The 26,080-nt window shown below is 36.2% G+C and overlaps 1 protein-coding gene across 1 annotated transcript in view; it reads right to left on the reverse strand.

Moving 5' to 3' along the window:
* Positions 1-13,579: 13,579 nt before the first annotated feature.
* The window catches only part of NDST3 (N-deacetylase and N-sulfotransferase 3), a 185,430-nt gene continuing 172,929 nt past the window's right edge, over positions 13,580-26,080 (reverse strand). The window contains exons 13-14 of the mRNA XM_025290266.2: positions 22,518-22,620; positions 13,580-16,322 (exon numbers count right to left, since the gene is read on the reverse strand). Coding sequence (XP_025146051.1) covers positions 16,203-16,322; positions 22,518-22,620 — 223 coding nt within the window. The 3' untranslated portion in view covers positions 13,580-16,202. The remainder of the gene's footprint in view (positions 16,323-22,517; positions 22,621-26,080) is intronic.

The following is a 26,080-nucleotide window of genomic DNA, read 5'->3' on the forward strand; positions in this document are numbered from 1 at the left end:
TAATTTGCCATGAAATTTAAGCTAGGTGAAAAGGGATGACAACACATGAGCCGAGTGAGGATCACTGAAAATGTAAATAGGATGAATGAATTTTGAGGTGACGGTGAGTCAAATTTTGGAGATGGGGTACCGGAGTAAATGACTTGAAATATCTATAACACACATATATTGGGAGGTTTAGCAAGAAACCTGCTGAGACTTTTTTTGGTTAGGATGACAAACTGGAGTTGCCGGGTGTTCAGTGATCTTAAATTGGCCTCCATCACCTCAAGAATGATTGCTTGCCTTGGTTGTAGGAATGTGCATATCAGTGAGATGTTGCACTCTTGTTTTATTAAATATTTAACATCTCAAAGCTTTTTCTTTCCTTCTCAGACAGACAACATGTAATCATTGATTTTTGGTTTAATCTATTTACTAATTAAGGCCTTAATTTTTTTTTTTACTTGCATGCCTTTATGCAAAATAAAATTATTTAATACATAATATATAAATATAGTATATTAATTGAAAGATCTTATTACTGTTTTATAGTATATAAGCTAATATTTAGAAAATAGCTAATGCTTATATACTTGACATTAATGTAAGTTGAAAATGGTCACTTGCTAAAATTCTCTTTGTTTTCCTTTATTTTCTCTTATAATAGACTTTATAGATGTTTGTGATGTCAAACATTTACTCTAGTGCTCTAAATATTATTAATACCTGTATCAGTGAAAAGATAAGCTTATGGTTATGTAAAACTTAATAGGATGAAAAAGCCAAGCATTCTTTTTTTTATGAGGCCACTAGGTGGCACTGGTACCCTGTTAAGTCTGTCTAACACTAGTTTTTGTTTTTTTTTCTTTTCTTTTTTTTAGTATTGAAGTATAGTTAATGTCCCCTGGAGAAGGGAATGGCAGCCCACTCTTGTATTCTTGTCTGGAAAATCCCATGGACAGAGGAGCTTGGCGGGCTACAGCCCATGGGGTGGCAAAGAGTCAGACATGACTGAGCATGCATACACTGCATAGTTAATTTGCAATGTTTTAATTTCAGGTGCATAGCAAAAGTGATTCAGTTATACACATACATACATGTATTGACATATACATACGACTATATTTAAAATAGATAACCAGCAAGGACCTACTGTCTAGCAAAGGGAACCCTACTCATTGTAGTAACCTAGATGGGAAAAGAATTTGAACTAGTATGTTTAAATACATTCATTTATTATTGTGCATAAGTGTTTATACATTTATTGAATGTGTGGATAATAACGTGAAAATGTCAGAATATATAATGGCTCTACAAACCTACCCTCTGGACTTCAGTTTTATACAGTAAATATCCATACTGAATGTTAAAAACCTTATAAAAGGAACAACTTTTCTCAGATGCAGATTCTAAGAATATAATTGAAATATCGTGCACTTTTATATGCAAATTTGATGTGTGGGTTTTAAAAATGCTATATTAATCAAGTAGAGATTTAATTTATTACCTATTGTCTAAAGTGTTTAGGTTGATACATTTTTAATCTGGACTGTATGGAAGTGGAGAGTTATTCTCTTGGAGAAATGAAGTATTTTTGCTCAGTTTACCAGAGGACAAGGTTGTAATCATATTCATTTTACCCATAGCAATACTTGATCCGTGAATGTGAGTGTTTGTTCAATGAGGAAACTGTGATGGTAAAAGTGAAAAAAAAATTTGTTGGAAATTATACACAGCATTCAAAAGGAAAATTTCCAGCTAGTATATTAAAGCAAAAATGTATTTTTTGATTTGGGGCATATCTTACCTCTGTCTTTGCCAAAAGTTTTAAATTGAGAGTTTTCTTTCCCTCCTGTGGCAATATATTTCAAGTTTTTATAACGGAAATCATTTTACAGAGAACATTTTGTGACAAACTTTGGAACTGATTGCTATTAGTCAATGTTTATAATTGAAATAGATCTTCACTGTCTTAAATCTCAATATCAGAGGTTTACATCTTCTTGAGACTGTAAGGACTATATTAAGTAATTTTGATTTGATCTTCAAATAACTGACAGGACTCATACAATGCTCTGAAGAATTTTAGCTTGAGTTGAATCTAGAAAAATCTTAACACTCTTTTTTAAAATGAAAATGAAAGAATTTATGTGATATGAAAATACCACAATTTACTATATAAGATGTTTTAGTAGGTGTTTATTTATTCTCTCCAAGCAAATTTATAGAAAATCAAGTAGAATTAATATCAGAGAAACAGCTTTTGTATTTCTTTAATTTAAAATCCTTTTACTTCTATGGTAATTTATACAAATGGATAATATGTCTTAGAAATCAGAAGAGTCCTGAAAGAAATCCCTGGAATTCAGTACATTTGATAAAAGCAATGAAAATTTTGAGATACTCATCATTCCTTTTTAAAAACAAAATATTTATTTTTTAATTGAAGGAGAATTGCTTTACAGAATTTTGTTGTTTTCTGCCAAATATCAACATGAACCAGCCATAGGTATGCATATGTCCCCTCCTTCTTGAACCTCCCTCCCATCTCCCTCTCCATTTCACTAGTCTAGGTTATTACAGAGCCCCTGTTTGAGTTCCCTGAGTGATACAGCAAATTCGCATTGACTGTCTGTTTTACATGTGGTAATTAGGTTTCCATGTTACTCTCTCCATACATTTCACCCTCTTTTCCTCCCTCCCCACACTGCTGTGTCTGTAAGTCTGTTCTGTATTGCTGTTTCTTCATTGCTGCCCTGCAAACGAATTCATCAGTACCATCTTTCTAGATACCACATATATGCATTAGTAGGCAATATTTATCTTTCTCTGACTTCACTCTGTATAATATGCTGTAGGTTCATCCACTCATTAGAACTGATTCAAATGTGTTTTTTTATGGCTGAGTAGTATTCCTTTGTGTATATGTACCACAGCTTCTTTATTCATTCATCTGTTGATGGCCATCTAGGTTGCTTCCATGTTCTAGCTATTGTAAATCTATGCTGCAATGAGCATGGGGGTACACGTGTCTTTTTCAATTTTGGTTTCTTCAAGGTATATCCCTAGTAGTGGGATTGCTGGGTCATATGGTGGTTTTATTCTTGTTTTTTTTAAGGACTCTCCATACCCTCTTCCATAGTGGCTGTATCAATTTACATTTCCACCAACAGTGCAAGAGTGTTCCCTTTTCTCCACAACCTCTCTAGCATTTATTGTTTGTAGACTTTTTGGTGATGGCCATTCTGACCAGGGTGAGGTGATATCTGATTGTAGTTTTGATTTGCATTTCTCTAATAATGAGCAATCATCATTCTTTAAAGTACTGAACAGTAATGACTGAGGAGGTCTAAAGATGGAAATATGAGCAGACACTAAAGGGATTCTGAAAAGAACAATTATTTCTTATTATCACCTTCTAGAGGTAATAATTATAGTAATAGTGATAATAATGGTAATAACTAATATTGATTGAGTCTATATGTGCTCATTAACTCATTTCTTTGTCTCAACAATTGAATGAAATTGTACTATTATCTCCATTTACTGATATAGATGAGTAAATTGAAGCACAGGAAAATAATATAGTTAACCCAAGGTTAGCTCTGGCATTTGAGTGTAATCTCGTTCAGGTCCCCATTTCTAACTGCCATGTGTTGTAAAGGAGGAAGAATGATATTAGGTATAAGGTAAATTTAAATCTGAGATCAAATCTTAAATTTTTGACTTTGCTTCTGGTGTGACATTGGTTTAGTTATCTGTCCTTTCCATACCTGTTTCTTCATCTATAAAGGAAGCTAGCAATATCTCCTTTTAGAATAATTGTCCAGGTAATTTATACAAATAGTTTAGTAAATACAAAACAGTACTTAAAGGCTAGAGGTCTTTTTTTCATCTTATATTTGAAAAACTTACTTTGCTAATTTTAGTTCTTTGCTAGAAATTTATTATTATTTAAAATCTGAACTTGTTTTTTATTATTTAGAAGAGAGACTTTTTTTTTAAGTCTTTGCATGATTGCAGAAATATATATCTTTACCAAATTTATTGATTGGTAAAAATTATACTTTTTTCTAAGGCTTAAATGGAAGAAAATATGCCTTGTTAAAACTATCATCCTTTGCCTTTATTCTTCCCCATTTATTGCTAAATTAATTAATTCAGCAAGTATTTATTGAGCACCTATTACATGTCAGAGACGACACACATGCATGTGGGGATACACTGATGAAAGAAAACAAACGCATTTGCCTTCATGAAGCTTACTGGAGCAGGAGAAGACAACAATGCTGTTAAATCAGTAAGCTACACAATTAGTTATAAGATTATAGGTACTATGGCAAAACACAAATTAGATCAGGGAAATGGGAATCAGGAGAACCGAGGGAAGTGAAATTTTCTGTAAGGTTGTTGGTGCTGGCTTTTTTTTTTTTTTTTTTTTTTTTAAAGATGATATTTGAGCAGGGACTCAGAAAAACTGTAGGAGCTGACCATGTGGACAACTGAGAGAATGACAGCACTAACTGTATGTTAGTCATCACGGAAGCCGGTGCAGCTGCCGCAGAGGGAGGGAGGTGCGAGGCGAACCGTCATCTCCAAGGCAATGAACATCAGGTCACGGAAGACCTCAAACTCTGGAAAGGAGAGCTGCTGCGGGAAATTTAACACAGGAGTACTTAATCTGTAAAAAGGTTGTTTTGGGTATGGAGTTGACAGATTACTAGGACAGAGATGGAAGCAGGGAAGATATCCAAGTTAAAGAAGAGGTTATCTCAGAGCAGCTGTGGAGTTGGTGTCTTGACAGATTGAATGTGGGGTGTGCTAATCAAGAGAGTGATTGTCCCAACATAGCTACAGGTTCAGCCCACACTCAGGGCAATATTACACAAGGGCATGACTCTCCAGGTGTGTCCACCATAGGACGGAACAGCTTATTTCATAGGAAGATGAAAATCTGCAAGTGTGCTCCATCTGCACACTCATGCCTAGTGAATCACCATGCCTATCCCTGCCTCTTCCTAACTGAGGAAGTCTAGCCATACTCTTGACCCTGGCTGTTTGTTCTTCTTCTGTGCATCTCCATTGTTGCTAATTGAACCTGGGATAGACTGCTTATACAGTGGGTATAATCTACAACCTGTGCAGAAATGTAGCTTTGTTTAGTTTTCAATGACTGTCCCATTTTAGATCTATTTCATCACTTTAGGGATTTTTAATTCTGTTTTAGAAACAATGAAGAATTAAGCCAAAGACTTTTGAATTGTGGTACTGGAGAAGACTCTTGAGAGTCCCTTGGACTGCAAGGAGGTCAAACCAGTCAATTCTAAAGGAAATCAACACTGAATATTCATTAGAAGCATTGATGCTGAAGCTGAAGCTCTAATACTTTGGACACCTGATGCAAAGTGCCAACTCACTGGAAAAGACCTTGATGCTGAAAAGATTGAAGGCAAAAGAAGCGGGTGGCAGAAGACGAGATGGTTAGATAGCATCACTGACTCAATGGACATGAATCTGAGCAAACTCCAGGAGACAGTAGAGTATAGGGGCGCCTGGTATGCTGCAGTGCATGGGGTTTCAAAGAGTCGGAAGAGTTGGACACGACTTAGCAAATGGACAGCAATAGAAACACCCAAATTAAGAATACGTCTCTCCTTTCTCGTCAGGGTATGAGGAAGAAGGTGACACCGGGCCTCAGACGTATCTGTCTTCTGCTGGCACTGGATGAGTCTCATCAAGTTTAGCCTTTGGTGAGTGGGCGTCCATGGTCTGGGCTCTTCATATCCTGCAGTCATCAGTCTGCACAGGTCATTAGATGTCCTCCTGGTCCTAGCTTACGGTCCCTTTGGATCCAAAAGGCCCATTTTTAGTGATTTCTGCAGCTTCCCATGGAGAATGGGAATTTTTATATATTCTTCTGAGCCACTGTGGAACCTGTGCAGTCTTAGATTGCATGCCTAGAACACCATGTCACTGTTTTGTTCCTGAACCATTAGTGGGCAGAGCACATAGAGGAGGTTGCTGTTTGGCAAACCTTTATTTGGAAAGTAGGACACAGCTTTGTCTCTTCTTGGAGCCTCAGTTTTAGAGAAAATCTCTCGTCCTGAACTCATACCTATGTTTGCCTCTCTTCTCCCTTTCCAGTATTTCTTCATCTCCAGCCAGGCAACGTCCAGTCTGAGAGTGGAATAGGAAGATGATAGAAGGTATAGTCTGGCTTTCTATCTGTTTTCTTTCTAGCCTATTACTTTATGGTATAAGTTTTGGCTTATGGTACATAAATTATTTTCAACTTCTATGCCAGTGATTTTCACATTTTTTGGTCTCAGGAGCCCTTACATTTTACAAAATTATTGGCGACTCCAAACTTTATAAAGGTTATATCTATCAATATTTACTGTACTAGAAATTCAAACTGAGGAACCAAAAATATTAATTCATTTAAGAACAAGAGCAAACCCATAACAAGGTCATAGTTTTAATAAAATACAACTGTTTTCCAAAACAAAAAATGAGTGAAAAGGGTGATGTTGTGTTATATCTTTGTAAATCTCTTTAATCTTTGGCTTAGTAGAAGATCAGTTCAGTTCAGTCGCTCAGTTGTGTCCGACTCTTGGTGACCCCATGAATTACAGCACGCCAGGCCTCCCTGTCCATCACCAGCTCCTGGAGTTTACCCAAACTCATGTCCATCGAGTCAGTGATGCCATCCAGCCATCTCATCCTCTGTCGTCCCCTTCTCCTCCTGCTCTCAATCCCTCTGAGCATCAGGGTCTTTTCCACTGAGTCAGCTCTTCGCATGAGGTGGCCAAAGTACTGGAGTTTCAGCTTCAGCATCAGGCCTTCCAATGAACACCCAGGACTGATATCCTTTAGAATGGACTGGTTGGATCTCCTTGTAGTCCAAGGGACTCTCAAGAATCTTCTCCAACATCACTGTTCAAAAGCATCAATTCTTCAGCGCTCAGCTTTCTTTATAGTCCAACTCTCACATCCATACATGACCACTGGAAAAACCATAGCCTTGACTAGACTGACCTTTGTTGGCAAAGTGATGTCTCTGCTTTTGAATATGCTATCTAGGTTGGTCATAACTTTCCTTCCAAGGAGTAAGCGTCTTTTAATTTCATGGCTGCAATCACCATCTGCAGTGATTTTGGAGCCCAAAAACATAAAGTCTGACACTGTTTCCACTGTTTCCCCATCTATTTCCCATGAAGTGATGGGACCAGATGCCATGATCTTCGTTTTCTGAATGTTGAGCTTTAAGCCAGCTTTTTCACTCTCTTTCACTTTCATCAAGAGGCTTTTTAGTTCCTCTTCACTTTCTCCATAAGGGTGGTGTCATCTGCATATCTGAATTTCTCCTGGCAATCTTGGTTCCAGCTTGTGCTTCTTCTAGCTCAGCGTTTCTCATGATGTACTCTACATATAAGTTAAATAAGCATGGTGACAATATACAGCCTTGATGTACTCCTTTTCCTATTTGGAACCAGTCTGTTGTTCCACGTCCAGTTCTAACTATTGCTTCCTGACCTGCATATAGGTTTCTCAAGAGGCAGGTCAGGTATTCCCATCTCTTTCCCATGCCTCTCAGGTATTCCCAGAAGCAGATGGGTCTGGTATTCCCATCTCTTTCAGAATTTTCCACAATTTATTGTGATCCACACAGTCAAAGGCTTTGGCATAGTCAATAAAGCAGAAATAGATGTTTTTCTGGAACTCTCTTGCCTTTTCGATAATCCAGCAGATGTTGGAAATTTGATCTCTGGTTCCTCTGCCTTTTCTAAAACCAGCTTGAACATCTGGAAGTTCACGGTTCACATATTGCTGAAGCCTGGCTTGGAGAATTTTGAGCATTACTTTACTGGCGTGTGAGATGAGTGCAATTGTGCAGTAGTTTGAGCATTCTTTGGGATTGCCTTTCTTTGGGATTGGAATGAAAACTGACCTTTTCTAGACGTGTGGCCACTGCTGAGTTTTCCAAATTTGCTGGCATATTGAGTGCAGCACTTTCACAGCATCATTTTTCAGGATTTGAAATAGCTCAACTGGAATTCCATCACCTCTACTAGCTTTGTTCGTAGTGATGCTTTCTAAGGCTCACTTGACTTCACATTCCAGGATGTCTGGCTCTAGGTCAGTGATCACACCATCATGATTATCTTGGTTGTAAAGCTCTTTTTTGTACAGTTCTTCTATGTATGCTTCCCATCTCTTGTTAATATCTTCTGCCTCTGTTAGGTCCATACCATTTCTGTCCTTTATAGAGCCCATCTTTGCATGAAATATTCCTTGGTATCTCTAATTTTCTTGAAGAGATCTCTAGTCTTTCCCATTCTGTTGTTTTCCTCCATTTCTTTGCATTGATCACTGAGGAAGGCTTTCTTATCTCTCCTTGCTATTCTTTGGAACTCTGCATTCAGATGCTTATATCTTTCCTTTTCTCCTTTGCTTTTCACTTCTCTTCCTTTCACAGCTATTTGTAAGGCCTCCCCAGACAGCCATTTTGCTTTTTTCTATTTCTTTTCCATGGGGATGGTCTTGATCCCTGTCTCCTGTACAATGTCACGAACCTCATTCCATAGTTCATCAGGCATTCTGTCTATCAGATCTAATCCCTTAAATCTATTTCTCAGTTCCACTGTATAATCATAAGGGATTTGATTTAGGTCATACCTGAATGGTCTAGTGGTTTTCCCTACTTTCTTCAATTTATGTCTAAATTTGGCAATAAGGAGTTCATGGTCTGAGCCACAGTTAGCTCCTGGTCTTGTTTTTGCTGACTGTATAGAGCTTCTCCATCTTTGGCTGCAAAGAATATAATCAGTCTGATTTCCGTGTTGACCATCTGGTGATGTCCACGTTAGAGTCTTCTCTTGTGTTGTTGGAAGAGGTTTAGGTAGAAGACAGGTGGATTCTGATTTCTGTTTTTGCATTCAGTTTCTTTTGATGTTGCTTTTGGTGAAGTGTGTAGAGAAAATCTAAGCTTACCCAAATATGTGTTTGGGAAAGGGGAGTGTATGTTTATAGCCTTTCAGGTAATTGTGGATATTTTTCTTTGATACTATGCTAAAACTGGACAAGTGGTATTTTCTTAGAGGCTATTTGTAATGTGGAATCTGAAACCAAATCAAAGACCTTTTCACACTCTGCTACATTAAAAACTATTAGGTTATCTTGCCTGAGAATGGGTGTTTTACCATTATTAATGGTTGCACTACATATAAAGATTTTTGTAACCTCATACATCAGTTGTTTGGAAAATACTCATTTACTATTCAGATCTTCCAAACATTGGTACATTTTAATATATAATGTTAAAAGATCATATTTGTTAATATCACCATCAGTCTCATCAGAGAAAGTATTTAAAAAATAGTATGTGGTTAAGCTCCAAGTAATGCACACAAGATCTACAACATTCTAATTTTCACTTGAAAGCTCAAATTTTATCATTGGCAATAAATACTGTTATTTATTGTTAATTGTTTTTCTTAAAGTGACAGGCTCACTTTTTTCATTAATAAAAGTCTTAAAATTCTCAAGTTTGAATAATCATAGTTCCTGCCATTCTTTTAAGTCAAAATGATGTTCTATGAGTGAGGCGAGTAGTTTTTGTCAGATTAAATAAATTAAAAAAGAAGTTCAATTTGCAACTCAAATAATCGCTCAGGTGCTTTTCCTTGAGACAGCTATCTACTTCAGTGTATGGTGGAGGTACTCCAGGTATGTGTCACATTTTGAACAGAGAAATATTAAAAAGATAGGTATTGAGGGGATGAAACTGAATGGTATTAATAATTCTTACTGCCTTGTTGCGTGTTTTCTTAACTAAAGCTGACTTTGTAAATGAGTGTGTGATGGTGGGGAGTACAGTGACCAGGAGACTTCTGTTAAAGCACCAGCAGTTTGACCCATTATTACTCTTGCAAAAACAGTGAAAATATCAGCACAATGACAAGGGAATATGATAAGCTGGTACTATTATGAAAAGAGTTCTGACCATGCAGATTCCCTGAAAAGGACTTGGGTCTGCCGGGGGACCACAGACTCTGCTTTGAGAGCCATGTAAGCACTAAGTAAGGCTCTGTATTGCCACAGAGGTCTTGCCTACAAGTTAGTCTCCTGGATAACATCCACCAGCTGATGCTAAAATCAGTTGCCAATTACTGTTGGGCCTGAATATTTATACTTATTTTGTAAAAACTGATAGATTATTTCTGTTACTATTGGTACTAAGTAGTACATGCACTTGGAAATGAAAACTCAAATGCCTCTCCCTGGTCCTGCACTCCAGCCCCATTTATCAAAGGTAAGTAACCATTCATATCTGAGTTGTGTTGATTGCCTCCATAATACCAACTATCATTCACCTTATCATCTTGGTTTGTCAACTTGAAGCATCCTCTGTAGGTTCACACATGAAGGACAAGAGGTTTGGCTCATTTAGACCCTTATTCTTTGATGTGTGTAAATGTTTAACTCATTTACCGTCTTGGGCATCTTCCTATTTTTTTAAAGTGTATATTTATATTTTGTTTTTTGTTCCTTTGGTTATGTTTGTGGCCTTAAATAATGTATTTAAAAATAGATTTCTGCTGAACTTACCACAGGCCAAAAGCAGACCAGAGTATTCTCCAAACAGAAGTGAGGGAGGAGGGATTGAAGTACTCAGACCCCACTCCTGCCTCCAGCTTTCCCACCTAGATAATTTTTGGCTCCAGCCTGTGGCAGAATGTGAGAGACAGAGAGAGGCACATGTCATAATAAATGGTGATAAAATGGAACAAGGGAAGGAGCTGGTACCAACGATCTCATTTGGCTTCTTCCACCGAAGGATGGGGAAATTGAGGCCCTAAAGGAAAACTGACTGACTCAGTGTTGTTTTGGTTAAGAACTGATATCAGGGCCAACATCTATATTAGTCCAGTTGATTCTGTCTGCGATTCCAGTTGTACTTAGGGTATCCTTAATTGGGGATAGAAGCAACATGGTTTCATCAAGTTGGTCCCAGGTGGGAATGAAAATTGGTCAGTATTACATTTTCATAGCTTTTTATTGTTTTTAAAGTTAAAGTCTTTAACTTCTTTTAAATTTGTCAATTTATTTATATGTCTGTAAAGCAGACCCTTTGTTTTTGATAGTATATGTTTTGTGGGTTTTTAAAAGTTTTGTTTACTTTGAAAGACATAAATTAAGTTCCAAAAAAATACACTGTAGCCCTAAGAGTATATCGCATTTTGAGCTTGCATTTCTGTTTAAAGTGGTTGAAACTGAAAAATTCAGATTGAGAATAGTATTTACCAAATAGAGAAAAGAAGACCAATCTTTCTGGTCCAACTGTATAAATTATGCATAATATTTAAGAGCAAGATCTGCCTTCCATTTCATTTACTGATTTGAAGAAGAGCGTTTTGGCATCAGAAATGCAGACAGCAGGCATTTCCTACACCTAATTTATTCCCTCATAACCAAGAAACAGCTTGATATAGATGGTTTTATGTAAGATTTGTCACAGATCCTGGGTGCTTTGGAAATGTTTCACATTTCATTCAGTTTAATTCTGTTTTCTATATGAAAAAGTGTGGGTAAATACATTCTTCCTAGCAATATCTTGGAGACTTTATACTGTGAGTATTTAATTTGTGAAATTTGCTTTGACTTCTGTGGAAGGAATTGATAGGCAAATGAAATATTTGACCTGAATCTGGCTAGTGGATGTCTTTTTTAAACACTGACACTATTCATGATTCTTCTTTTTCTAAAAAGGGGATGGTGAAAATATAGCAGGTTCCAATTTTAGTGATCTATTAATCTTTGTGTCTATAACTTTTGGGAATAGACTGAGAAATGATAGAAACTCAATGAGTAAGATAAGTACAGGATTAAAGGAAGAAGGTGGAAGTGGAGGGCAAGAATAAATTTCACCTGCTAATAAATAAATGAATACATTTTTGTGACTTTTGTTAAGAAATTGAATATATAGAGAACTGTGTAGACAATAAATTGAGGACAAAATAGCAGGAACTTGTAGTAGCACTGGATGGGGAGAAATGGCCCTTAAATTCTCCTAGCTACCATTGGCCACAGGTGAAAGGCTTACTCAAAGTAAATTCTAGGTTTTTCTGGGAATGGAATCAATGACACATTGTGTCTTTAGCTCTTATCCTCAAAGCATAAATTAATGGCTTGACCTTATAAAATTTAGTTTGCTTTTAGGTAAAGTGAAAAGAAGTTAAACATGTCAAGCCAACACAAATAATTTCTCAAGGATTATCCACCACAGGGATTCATTGCTCTTTCCATGACTTCTAACTATCTGGGGATGGGTGTGTGTGTGGGTGGGGTGGGGTGGGCAGGATGAAGGCAGTAGCCATGCTGTAGGTGGCAACCACGCTGTGTCAGTTTTGGCAGAATAGAACTCAGCCTTAGAGAATAATTTGAAAATAGAGAAATCCCTTCCTTCTGAAATATCTGAACTGTTCAGTGCCTCCTCATCAGTGAGCCTTAAACACATCTCTTGGAAACTGCAGTGCTGCTATCTCTTGAAAGTAAAATATTGTAAGTCATTATAAGCCACTAACATTGACGGGGTTGGTTTATTAACCACTCACCAGTTGGTCTCAGAGTACATAGAATATAGGATGGCACACATAGAAGATTGGGGGTCAGGTGTATCGTAGACTGGAGAACTGTGTGTCTGGGAGATAATCCTATGAAGAATCAACTGGTGTATGATGACAGGGTGGCTTGCAACATGGGAAAGCCTGATGTTTAGCAAGGAAAGTGACTGGAATAGAGAAAAGAAAGTTTTGTGGAAAATGTAGATAAATGTCTAACTCTCCTGATCCCCTCCTTTTTTTTTTTTTTTTTTTGCAGAGATGGTCTGTTTTGCTAATTTTTTTAATAAATTTATTTATTTTAATTGGAGGTTACTTACTTTACAATATTGTATTGGTTTTGCCATACATCAGCATGAATCCACCACGGGTATACACTTGTTCCCCATCCTGAACCCCCCTCCCACCTCCCTCCCCATACCATCCGTCTGGGTCATCCCAGTGCATCAGCCCCAAGCTTCCTGTATCCTGCATCGAACCTGGACTGGCGATTAGAGAGAGACTAGCTGCTGCTGCTGCTGCTGCTAAGTCGCTTCAGTCATGTCCGACTCTCCCGCCAGACTCCCCCATCCCTGGGATTCTCCATATAAAGCTCTAAAGAAAGCAGCTGATTTGTGGGGAGCAGAGCAGAGCACTAGGAGTAAGAGATGCTAATACTTCAGGTTTTCAAGTCTGTTAAGTAACAGCTGTGTGCCCTTCTCACTTTCTGGTCTCATGAGTGACCCTAGGAAATGTTTTATATCTACTAGAACTAAACAAAAACTAACTAATATTGATTAGAAGATCTGTTTAAGGTTATATCATTAAAAATAAAACTCATGTCTTCCTGGGTAGTTTTCCATGCATCTCTCCATTTTGAATTGTATTAGTGGTATCTATGTTCTGTGACCACCTCCCACTTGGTCACAGGCAAACACCAACTATCAAACAAATGCCTTCTTGTTACCTAAAATCACCAGGCTCAAACTCTTTTCTTATCACAGTTTATTGTTGTACATATGAGGTACCATGCTACTATCAGAATTATATCCAGTTTTTTTATTTTAAAAAACTCAGAAAAAAAAAGTTTCCATTAATTTTCATTCAATGTGAATGACAAGAATATTATAGCTATAAACACTGAAATAACCATTTCATTTCTTCCTGAGGAAGTTTCATATTTTAAGCAATGAAAAAAGAATGCCATACAAAGCTAGTTTGAAATCACATTATCTGTTTCTTTCCCCATGTGTATTTATGTTACTTTCAGAAGAACATAACAACCACCTGGAGCATCCAATGTAGTAAGTGTGCGTGTCCCCTAGATTTTGAGTTGTCTTCCAGATACACTGAGTGATCAAAATTCCTTTCAAAGGTTTGCTGCTCTAGGTAGCATAATATCTATATTATGAATGAGTAAATTTCTCCTTTCATCTCACAAGCATCCAGTGTGTTTTTGACATTTCTTAAAGGGTAAGCTGTTTAGTTGACTCAGTTTACCCAGACAGAATTACACCATTAGGAGCTTTGTTTAGAAGTTTAAATGCACATCTCATCCTTGGAGTGTAAATGCATTGTTTTTCTTTTCCTTTCCTTTTTTTTTTTGAATCAGTAGAAATGTTGTTAAAATGAAAACACAATACCGTATGTAACTCCTGGGGCCTGTTCTCACTATGTTTGACCCTCTTAAGCTAATTTTCTTAAAATAATGACGATTAAAGGGTGTATTCATTTTCTAGTATGTTAGGCATGTGCTGTTCGTAAAAGGTAGCGGTAAGCATGAAGACTGACTTACCATCTTTGTCCAAATGACTTTGATTTTGCTTTTACTGTCAGGGATCTTAAAATCTGGTTCTTTGTCTAATTCTTTCTGCTAATAGCTTGTTTGTTTAAAAATTGGCTTATCATTTGGGTATACAAAACTTTAAAACATTTAATTAGTATAATACAATTTTAGAAATGAATAGTTAGTGAAAGTATCTCAAAATTTGTTTTCAAATTAGTGAATAGTTGATAGAGTTCAATTTCACATATTATAATGGCCATAATAGTTTCATATTATAATGAAACTGGGCATAATTTTTTTTCTAATCATACTTTTGATTACATTCATAAAAGCTTATAAAGTCATAGCAAGGAATTTATTTACTACTTAAATTTCTTATGTGTATAGTATATTTAAAAACTAAATATAAGCACAGGAAAATCAGCATGACATTCTTTTCTTTTTTGAATACTTTATTAATCATATAATCATTAAAAATTTAAGTGTAAAATATATTTTAAGAACCATGCCTGGCTCATCTTGGTACTTTCCCCATTTAATTTAGTAGATAACCCATAAATTTAACTGTGTTCTATTGTCTTTCATGAAAGTGATGTACAAAATGTTCTAAAAAAATGGCACTAGGCTTTGATTATCTTTTTCTGTCTTGTACCATTGCAAATCTGAGATTAAAAATCCTACATTAATTTGTTTTTTGTCACAGATCTCTGCATTATACAATTTCATTTTGAATTATCTGAAAAAATGTAATTTTTATGTATTTAAACGTAAATAACCCAACATATCATCTGGAGAAACTGTCCTTAGATTTCAGTTAATAGGTTTTTTCCTTGGGAGCATTAAGAAAAAGTTGTTTACATTAAAAAGTCAGTCTGTTTCTGGAGATGTCATAGACCTCAGATTCTGAGCAAACATTTCTGTAGAACCAGTGAGAACTACTGGAGTTGATCTGCAGCTCACAGCAAAGGGACATAAGTTGTCAATCAGATATCTTCAGACCCCTACAATTTCTTGCTTTTAGAGGATTTAGTCAGACACTTTATATTGCTTCTTACTGTTTTGGTATACTCAGTGTGTTTCTATTTCCCATCCAATATCTGATACAACATACCTTTCAGAATAATAATGTAATGATAGGAACATTGGAAACTTTTATAGAAATGCACTAGACTATGTGGATGAAAAATCACTTTTTTCCTTCTGTAACACTTACCTATTTTTTTTTTTTTCGATGCAGATAAAGCTCAGATATAACTTTATCATTCTCTGATCTAGGACAAATTGTAAATTATAATTCTTTCTAAATACTTCAGTGGATTTTATATTTTTGCAAGCAGTTTTCACGGGCATTAGGCCTCTGGCGCTTTATGCTACATTGTGATGTTTACTTTTTGTTTTGTAGGACACTTTATAGAATCAAAGAATAAGAAAACATTCTACAGGCAAACAGCAGCCTAAAAGTCTACAGAGACATAATCTTAGTTGATATATAAAAGTGTAAATATTACTACGAAATGGAACAGTTCTGCATTGGTATTTGATATTTATATTGGTTGCTATTGATTAACACATGAGTGCACAGTAGTCTCCAATAACCCCACAGGCTCAGATATGGGTTAAGAGAAAGGCCATAGGCCTCAAGGCCTGTAACAAATACTTTTAGTTTAGTTTTGTTTTGTTTCTAATCATCCATGTGCCAGCACATGGAAAGACCTTTGTTTTTCTTTTCTCATTTGAAGAGGTATATTTTTAAACCACCTTTTGGTAGCTCCTGGAAGCTCTGGGAGAGGTGAGCATTCCACGGAGATGCATTCTCACGCTTCCTCGCAGTGCTATCTCACTTTCTGCAGCTCCTGCCTCAGCCAGGATGGCAGAGGCTGCCCCAGTCTGTGCAGCAGCTTGGAGAGTTCCACGTTGTGGTCACGATAGTAGCTGGATAGAAATGCTCTGCTCTGAGGTAGGAGAAGGAGATACAAGGACATTCAATTTTATTTGTTGGAGTATACTTCATACACTTTGACGATGTTTATTTATATCTGTAGATATTTACATAGTGGCTTAAAATTGATTTTAAGCATGCAGACTATTTATTTAGCACCAGATAGTCAACAAAAGAATCCAAAATACAATACTTGGGTGCAACCTCAAAAATGACAGAATTGATCTTGGTTCGTTTCCAAGGCAAACCATTCAGTATCATAGTAATCCAAGTCTATGCCCCAACCACTGATGCCAAAGAAGCTGAAGTTGACTGGTTCTATGAAAACCTATTACACCTTCTAGAACTAGCACCCCAAAAAGATGTCCTTTTCATCACAGGGGACTGAAATGCAAAAGTAGGACGTCAAGAGATACCCAGAATAACAGGCAAGTTTGGCCTTGAAGTACAAAATGAAACAGGGCAAAACCTAACAGAGTTCTGTCAAGAGAACATGTTAGTTATAGCATTTCCAATAACTCAAAAGATGACTCTACATATGGACATCACCAGATGGTGATGAAATCATACTGATTATGTTCCTTGCAGCCAAAGATGGAGAAGCTCTATTCAGTTAGCGAAAACAAGACCTGGAGCTGACTGTGGCTCAGATCATGAGCTCCTTATTGCAAAATTCATGCTTAAACTGAAGAAAGTAGGGAAAACCACTAGCCCATTCAGCTTTGACCCTAATCAAATCCCTTATGATTATATAGTGGAAGTAACAAATATATTCAGGGAATTAGACCTGGTAGACACAGTGCCTGAAGAACTATGGACGGAAGCTTGTAATACTGTACCCAAGGCAGTGACCAAAACCATCCTAATGAAAAAGAAATGCAAGAAGCTGAAGTGGTTGTTTGAGGAGGCTTTACAAATAGCTGAGGAAAGAATAGAAGTGAAAGGCAAGGGAGAAAGGGAATGATATACCCATCTGAATGCAGAGTTCCAGAGAAGAGCAAGGAGAGCTAAGAAGGCCTTGTTAAATAGAGGAAATAGAGGAAAACAATAGGATGGGGAAGACTAGAGATATCGTCAAGAAAATTGGAGATCTCAAGGGAACATTTCATGCCAGGACGGGCATGATAAAGGACAGAAACGGTAAGGACTTAAGGAGAGAGATTAAGAAGAGGTGGCAGGAATACACAGAAGAACTATACAAGAAAGTTCTTAATGACCCAGATAACCACGATGATGTGGTCACTCACCTAGAGCTGGACATCCTGGAATGTGAAGTCAGGTGGACCTTAGGAAGCACTACTATGAACAAAGCTAGTGGAAGTGATGGAATTTCAGCTGAGTTATTTCAAATCCTAAAAGATGATGCTGTTAAAGTGCTGCACTCAACATGTCAGCAAATTTGGAAAACTCAGCTGTAGCCATTGGACAAGGTCAGTTTTCATTCCAATCCCAAAGAAAGGCAATGCCAAAGAATGTTCAAACTACTGTACAGTTATCCTCATTTCACATGTTAGTAAGGTTATGCTCAAAGTCCTTCAAGCTAGGCTTCAGCAGTACGTGAATTGAGAACTTCCAGATGTACAAACTGGATTTAGAAAAAGCAGAGGAACCAGAGATCAAATTGCCAACATTTGCTGGATCACGGAGAAAGCAAGTGAGTTCTAGAAAAAACATCTGGAAGGTCCGTCTAGTGAAAGCTATGGTTTTTCCAGTAGTCATGTATGGATGTGAGAGTTGGACCATAAAGAAGGCAGAGTGCTGAAGAAGTGAAGCTTTTGAACCGCAGTGCCGGAAAATACTCTTGAGAGTCCCTTGGACAGCAAGGAGATTAAACCAGTCAACCCTAAAGGAAATCAACCCCTGAATATTCACTGGAAGGACTGATGCTGAAGCTGAAGCTCCAGTACTTTGGCCACCTGATGCAAAAGAGCTGACTCATTGAGAAAGACCCTGATGCTGAGAAGAATTGAAGGCAAAAATAGAAGGGAGTGGCAGAGGATAAGATGGTTGGATATTTTCACTGACTCAATGGACATGAATTTGAGCAAACTCCAGGAGATGGTGGAGGACAGAGGACTGGGGCGTGCTGCAGTCTATGGAGTTACAGAGTCAGATATGACTTAGTGGCTGAACAACAAAACGTAGTGACTCTGTTCATCAAAATACACAGTCCAAACACATAAATGTTTTCACTAGGGAAAAGGCTTTTGTATTAAACATGTGGTTTATTTGTGCAGAATTAAATGTTCAAATAGCTAGATTGAGTTTAGAAATATAGCTGTAACCACTGATTGGTTCCAGTATTATGCTCTATTAAAACCGTTCTGGCTTTGGAGCAAGAGTTGGCTTGATAAATCTATAAAATAAAACACTCTTTTGTCATCATTAATTTACATGTAGAATTTGAAGATAATATTTTCTTAGGAGCACTTTTAAAGCATACACAAAATACTCACTGTTAAAACAGTACTGTGGTAAACCTTAAAAATACAGTAGGTAAATCAGATAAACCTATAACCTGATATATTTGCATTATTTGACCCAAGGAAGGAAAGGAATGCCTTGTAAACTATCCTGATTTACAAGGAGGTAGACTTCCCTTTAATAAAGGAAAATATTTTAATAATTGAAATTGTAAGAAATGGAAAGTGCTGTGTTGTAAGGTGGTGTTTAGTGGGGTTTATATAGAGTTCAAATGACTGGTTGGGAATGTCATGGAGGGTGGGTTTCTGGATCTTCATCTGTACCTCTCCACTTTACTATTCTGAGGGTTTCCGTTCAGTTGAATCTTTAAAAGATTAATTTTAAATTAATCTTATTTTATTCTGCTGTTCTCTTAAAATATCATATCTGGTACCCCATCTTAAATGCCATTGAAAAACATGTCATTTTATGTTGATAACTTCAATGTAACATAGTGGTTTTTGCAGTAGTTACGATCACTGGAACAAGACCGAACATTTGTGCTGTACTGTAACCATCACTGCCATCAAGGGAGAACCCAAACCTTTGTGTGGCTCATGTGTCAGTCTCCCTGCTTTTCTGTTTTGGGTCTCCTCAGTCATCAGCTCTAAAACCACCGACAGGCCCAGCTAGCGTATCCTGGCCAGAGAAAGGTGGAGACAAAACATATTCCCAGATCCTCTGTCTGGGGGCCTGATCATTCTGTGCCTCCTCTGCTGCCAGCCAGACCTGGAATCCAGGGCTGAGCCTGAGGCCTTTGTGTAGAGGCTTCCCCACTGTTCTCTCCTAACATTGCCCTTTGCATTGTTCCTCTTTATGAAGGAAGCCCTGGGGCAACAGCAGCCTGGGACTGCCTACATCCTGCCAGCTTGCTCCCCAGTATTTCCCATGTGACAAAGGATTCTCCAGCGTCTCAACTAACTTTAGAATTGAACCTCTTGAGATCCACAGTCTTCCTACATTCCCTTGGGGTTTCATATCAGTATCGTACCTCCTGATATGGAGGATTATCTCAACTACATCTCAATGTATTGGCTTTTTTGGCATTATTTTCAAATCTGACAGCCTGTATCAGCAGCCAAACCCTTGTCCCGTGCCCTATTAAGTGAGTATGTTGGTCCCCATAATCAAGTACCCCTTCTTCTTCTTCTGCTCCCGCCTATGGCAAGATAACTGATAAGAGATTTGTGAAGTACAACATGTCCTATTTGAGAGTCTAATATGTTCAGGCCACAAATTACTAGGACAGAATTCAGTGATATGCAGAATTTACATACATTGTTATCTGATGATTGTTCAGAAAGGGTACTATTTTAGATGGCAAATCAGATAGAATATATGCTAATGTATGCCAATGCAGTCCATTTCATGCAAACCCACAGGAAATTAATGTCATAAAAGGAATAATAATGTATACTTCTATAATATAAAACACGATCAAAGAAGAAATCATATAATAAATCCAGTAACAGGTTGTTTATTGGACTATTATTAAAGAAACTATCAAGTACTTTTGATTTGGAGAGGTAACTGACTCAGTGGTTCATTCAAAATGCCAGCTTTTATTCCTTTCCTATAATATATTTTGATAAACAAAGCCAAAGTGGAAGCCTAATAATCCGCCAGATGGTAATTTCCAGGATCAAATGTATCCTGCGAGGTTTTGGCGATACTTGCGGGGCAGGGCACTGGCGTGTTTTCTGTATAGAAGGAGAAGCAAGCAGTGTGGTGACAGTACTGCCTGCTCGCGCCTGTTCTACGCTTTTGTGTTTTCACTGCCTCCAGGAAAGATGCCTTTCTCTCGCCTCCTGTCTGGGCATTTCTGCATGAAGTCAGCCACCCTACTCCCTCAAATAATGACTCTGGTTCCGGCAGAGAGCTCCTAAGACCCTTGTAATTTCCTGAGTTACAGGGGTGAAAAGAGTGTCTTTTGTTACATACAGTAAGTTCCTTTAAACTTGGCCCAAGTTTCTGCTAATGAAGTGACTCGTATGGGTCCCTAGATAGCTTCAGACGGGGGCTGGTTGCTAGAGGAGAAGCTCTGGTGCTCAGGACCCTTCTGGACCTTGTCCTGTGTACCTCTCCATTTATAATAATAGGAAGTAAAGTATTTCTGGGGCATGTGAGTCATTACATCAAATTATAAAACCTGGGGAGGAATTCTTGGGAACCCTGATTTGTAGCCAAGTTGGACAGATGTGTGAATAACCTGGCAGTTTTGTGGGACTGAGCCCTTAATCTGAGGGGACTGTACTTAACCCTGGGTAGTTGGTGTCAGAATTGGATTAAATTATAGGACACCTACCTGGTGTCTGCATAAAATTACAGAATTGCTTGGTATGAAAAAACCCACATATCTGACGTCAGAGGTGTTTGAGAAAAAACATCTTAGGAATGTATTACATAAGAAACCTTATTGAGAGGTATGGAACTAGTGATATCCTGAAAAGTTTTAGATTTTTAATCTTTCTCTACCATGAATTTAATATCATGTCTCAGTATATGTTTGATGGGAGTAAAATAAAATGCTAAGAAAGATGTTCTACAGTGTCTTAAATGTTTTAGTTTCAGTGAATATATGGAGAAATAGCTTTGACATACATGAAAATAAAACATTTTATATTGCTGTCTTGAAATGCTATGGAAATCACCCTTGAATATTTATTAATGTGTGCTGTTTTCATAGTGCACTGAAGGTATATTTTAATAATCCACCAAAGAAAACTGTAGCTCTGAGAGTACCCTTTGTTTATCAAAAGAACCCCCAGAATGTCTTTTAGGTAGAATTTAATTATGAGCTTAGTGAGGACAAAGCTCAGTCTCTATCAGATTGGAATAAAAAAAAAAATGGTCCTGAAAGTCTTCAAGAATTAAAAAGGATTCAGATAAGTTCACACCACGTTAGGATTCTCAGACCACTGTAGGATTCTTAGTTACCACAATATATTAAACGTTGTGGGAAAACAGTCTCAAATGTTTTAATTTTTGAGTTAGTAATATTTTTTAATAAAATCAATCTACTTGCATTCTTATGTCCCAACTGCACATTAACTGGACTGATTATGGAATCAAAGTATTAATAAATTTTAATATACGTGTAGTAAGCTTTAAAGTGGAAATACAGGGCCAACAAAGTGGGAAAACTGTAGCTTTAAGTGGCCACCACGGCCATGGCAGCATTTGGAACAGAACAAACATGACATGCCACATGTCTATGGCAAACTTTGGGTGTCTCCATTCTCCAGAGCCTAAATTATCTGCTAGTATGTTACATATTTGGGAAATATATTAATTTTTTAATCTTATTATCATATTAGCAGTTCAAAACTTAGTATACCAGTAGTTAATATTATTATGCAGGCCACATTTACCACTACAGAGTGACTTAGTGAAAATAAAATCTTTGGTCCTATTTTTAATTTCCAGTTGATATATTTCCTGCCCTGGTTTCAGTTAATATTTTTAGTGCTAAAATTTCTGTGAATGTATCTCTTTTTGGAATGAGATGTTGCCTTCTTTGTTCTGATTCCAAATGGCAAGTTCTATTGTTGGCCTTTATTTTCGCATGACAGGTAATGTATCACTGGAAAAATCAAAACAAGCAAGCAGGATGCATCCAATCCAAATGTTGCTTTTTATTTTTAGAAAAGTGAATTTTTTATTTTAATCATTTTTCTAATAAAATAGATATATTTTTATGTATCATTTTGCTTATTTAGTTTGTATTTTTAAGCTCTATACTTACATCAGGATCCATTGGAGGGTATTTTCTTCCTTTGCTCTTTCCAAGGCATTTTGTTTTACCTTCTTCCAGTAACTGACACCAGAAACCTTTATGAGAATCAAACCTTAAAAAGATACAAAGAGCAAAATAGTAGTTTTTGAGCAACTAATATAATATGCTGACCAAAAACATGGGATATTTTAGTTTGGATATTAATCTGTAACTGAGGAAACTGGCATATTTTTTGACTGCATCACTTTACATAAAGTCTTTTGGCACACTTCTGAATTCTCAGTCCATCTGTCATCTCTGTGAGTTTGCCAGATTTCTAATAGAAACACTGTCAGCAGAAGGTCTCCTATTAATAGAAATTAATAAGCCTACCTCCTTCATCTGGAAAGAAAAGTTTTATAAGTTTCAAGTCCATTCTTTCCTTTTGCAGGGTTTAAAAATGACACATCAGGCTTCATCCATATCTGTGGGTTTACATAGTACTTTTATCATTCGATTACAGGTTAATAGAAGAGATAGGGTTTGGGTGTGTCATGGAGTGATTAATTTTAGAATTCTCTAGCTATAATCCATTTAATTTTTTTTTCCAGAGACACTTTCTTATTTTGGTGTGAGCTCTGTATTAAAGTAATAACACTTATAAATGAAGATTTTATGGTATAATTATAATAAAAATCATAGAAGCACATTATATTTTAGTATACTAAAATATTTCATGCAACTCTTTTTCATTTGAGCTTTCCTTATAACTCCTTAATGATATGGAGTATAGCATTTGTCCCATTTAGTGGCACTTAGCTTAGTGTTTGGCTCTTTGTGAACACTCACCGTTAGTTGAATAAAAAATGGGAAAGAAGGAAATGTTTGTCGATGTTTATCTATCTGGGACTATGTACTTTTTAAGTATGCAGGTGACAACTCAAGTCTGGGCCTCCTGACTCCAGGTCCAGGGCCTTTTCTTCTTTACTGGTCTCTGGTTATGTTTTGTATTATCATTCATTATGAATATATAGTAATTTCCATGCTTGACTATAAAAGTGACTGCTAACAGTATTCATGATTCTTTCACTTGCTTTAGTTATTCAGTGATTCTATTGCTATAATTTCTTCATTAGAAATTATTATCATTTAGGACCACTCAGATTGCTGTATCTAGCTCTTTCTTAAAATTATAGTGTTAACAGTGAACAACTGGAAATCAAAATAAAAACACATTTAATTTAGCATAAAACATGAAATACCTAGGGATAAATTTAACACAAAATATGTGCAAGATCTGTGCACTGACAACATATGTTAAGAGAAATTACAGAAGACACAAACAAAAGAAAAGCTGTACCATATTCACAGATCAGAAGACTAAATATTTTTTAAAATATCAATTATCTCCAGATTTATCTAGAGATTCAATGTGAGTTCAATCAAAATTCCAGTGGACTTTTTTGGGTGGAAATTAAAAAGATGATTATAAAATGTATATGGAAATAAAAGCTAACAATTTGTTTTTTTTTTTTAATTTAATTTAATTTTATTTATTTATTTATTTATTTTAATTTTATTTTTAAACTTTACATAATTGTATTAGTTTTGCCAAATATCAAAATGAATTTGTTTTAAACAAGCCAAAACACTTTGAAAGAGGAGATCAAAGCTGGAGATCTCATACTATTTTATTTCAAGATTTACTATAATGTCACAATAATAAAGCCTATGTAGTACTGGAACCAATGGATCAATGAACAAAATAGAATCTAGAAACAGTCTTTTAAGCAAATGGAACTGGAAAAATTGGATATCTATATGGAAAATATGAATATCAATCCTAACCTCACACTGTATATGAAAATTAACTTGAAATGGGTTATAAAACCTAAATCTAAGAGCTAAACTGTAAGAATTCTGGAAGTAAACATAGGGAAAAACACATATAAAATTTTTGTACCTTTGTTTAGGCAAAGATTTCTTAGGAAGAATGGTAAAAGAATAATGATAATTTTGAATACATCAAAATTTAAAACTTTTGCTTTTCTAAAATACTCAAGAAAATGAAAGGAGAAACCACAGGTTGGGCAAAAATATTTATAAAATGTATATCTAATAAAGGACTTATATTCAGAGTACACAACTGAAGTCAATAAAAATGACATTATCAGTAAAAACTGAAATAAAAGATTGGAATAGACACTTCATCAAAAAAAATAGATGATCAATAAACAAATGCAAGTTTGCTCAATATTGTTAGTCATTAAGAAAATGCAAATTAAAAATCACAAATGAAATATCACTAGATACTAGAATGACTTAATTTAAAAAGGCCAATACCAAGCATTGACAAAGATGTGGAACAGCTAGAACTGCTAAACTTTGTTAGAGGAATTTAAAGACATTACAGCCACTTTGGAAAATTTCTTATAAAGTTGAATATGTAATTACTTTACAACCCACTAATCCCATTTCTAAGTATTTACCCAAAAAGAAATGAAAATATATGTCCATACAAAGATCTATACACAAATGTTCATAGTAGCTTTGTTCACAGTAGTCCCCAAATGGAAACAACCTTATATCTATCAACTGGCAAAAGGATAAATAAATTGTGCTATATCCATAAAATGGAGTACTATGTAACAATAAAAAACCCCCAAACCCCAATTACTGATGATGTAACATCATGGAGGAATGTCAGAAGTATTATGCTAAGTGAGGAAGTGGAAGAGGGGAAAAGATTGACTGCAAGAGGGCATGAGAAAACTTTTTTCTTTAAAAAACTTAAAAGTTCTTTCTTTCTCTTTGTGATGGCATATACATGTTTGTCAAAATTCATCAAACTGTACAATTAAAATGGGTGAACTTTATTATATGTAAATTACACATTAATAGACCTGATTTAAAATTATATTGGGATTGAATGTGTGATTTAGAGAGTAGTCTTTGTAGCTAATCTTGTAAACTTTGTAACTATAGCCCTATGGCTTCCCGACCCAGGGATTGAGCCCCGGTCTCCTGCATTGCAGGCAGATGCTTTACCCTCTATGCCAAAGGCCAAATACACATCTATGAGAAGAAGGCAAACCTATATCTCTCTATCCGCACTGCTTGGGTATTAGAGACACTATAGGATTACTCACATCCCACTTGTGCAAAGCCCATTTCAGTCATTATTAAAGTGATAATGTGGACTTCCCTGATGATCCAGTGGTTAAGAATCCACATGTCAATGCAGGGTACACATGGGTTCGATCCCTGGTTCAGGGAGATTCCACATGCCTTGGCAACTAATTAAATTTTTAAAAATTATTTAAAAAGTTAAAAAAGTGATTGTGTGGGATCAGGACACAACATGATATGTCTTCATGTTGCTTATTTTCTTGTTTGAATCTGTAAGGCAACTGAAAAAATTAGTTTCATACTCAAAGGTATAAGAAAGGAGAGCATTAATAAATCAACTAACTTCAATAAAGTAAATCATTAAAAAATAAAGACTATGATTGAAATAATCTATACATGAAAGCTGGGAAGCTTTAATACAACATTTCTGAAAGTCTGCTATTGATACAGCATTTTTCATTAAC

The sequence above is a fragment of the Bubalus bubalis genome, chromosome 7, assembly GCF_019923935.1.
Source record: "Bubalus bubalis isolate 160015118507 breed Murrah chromosome 7, NDDB_SH_1, whole genome shotgun sequence".
In the NCBI taxonomy this organism is placed as follows: Eukaryota; Metazoa; Chordata; class Mammalia; order Artiodactyla; family Bovidae; genus Bubalus; species Bubalus bubalis.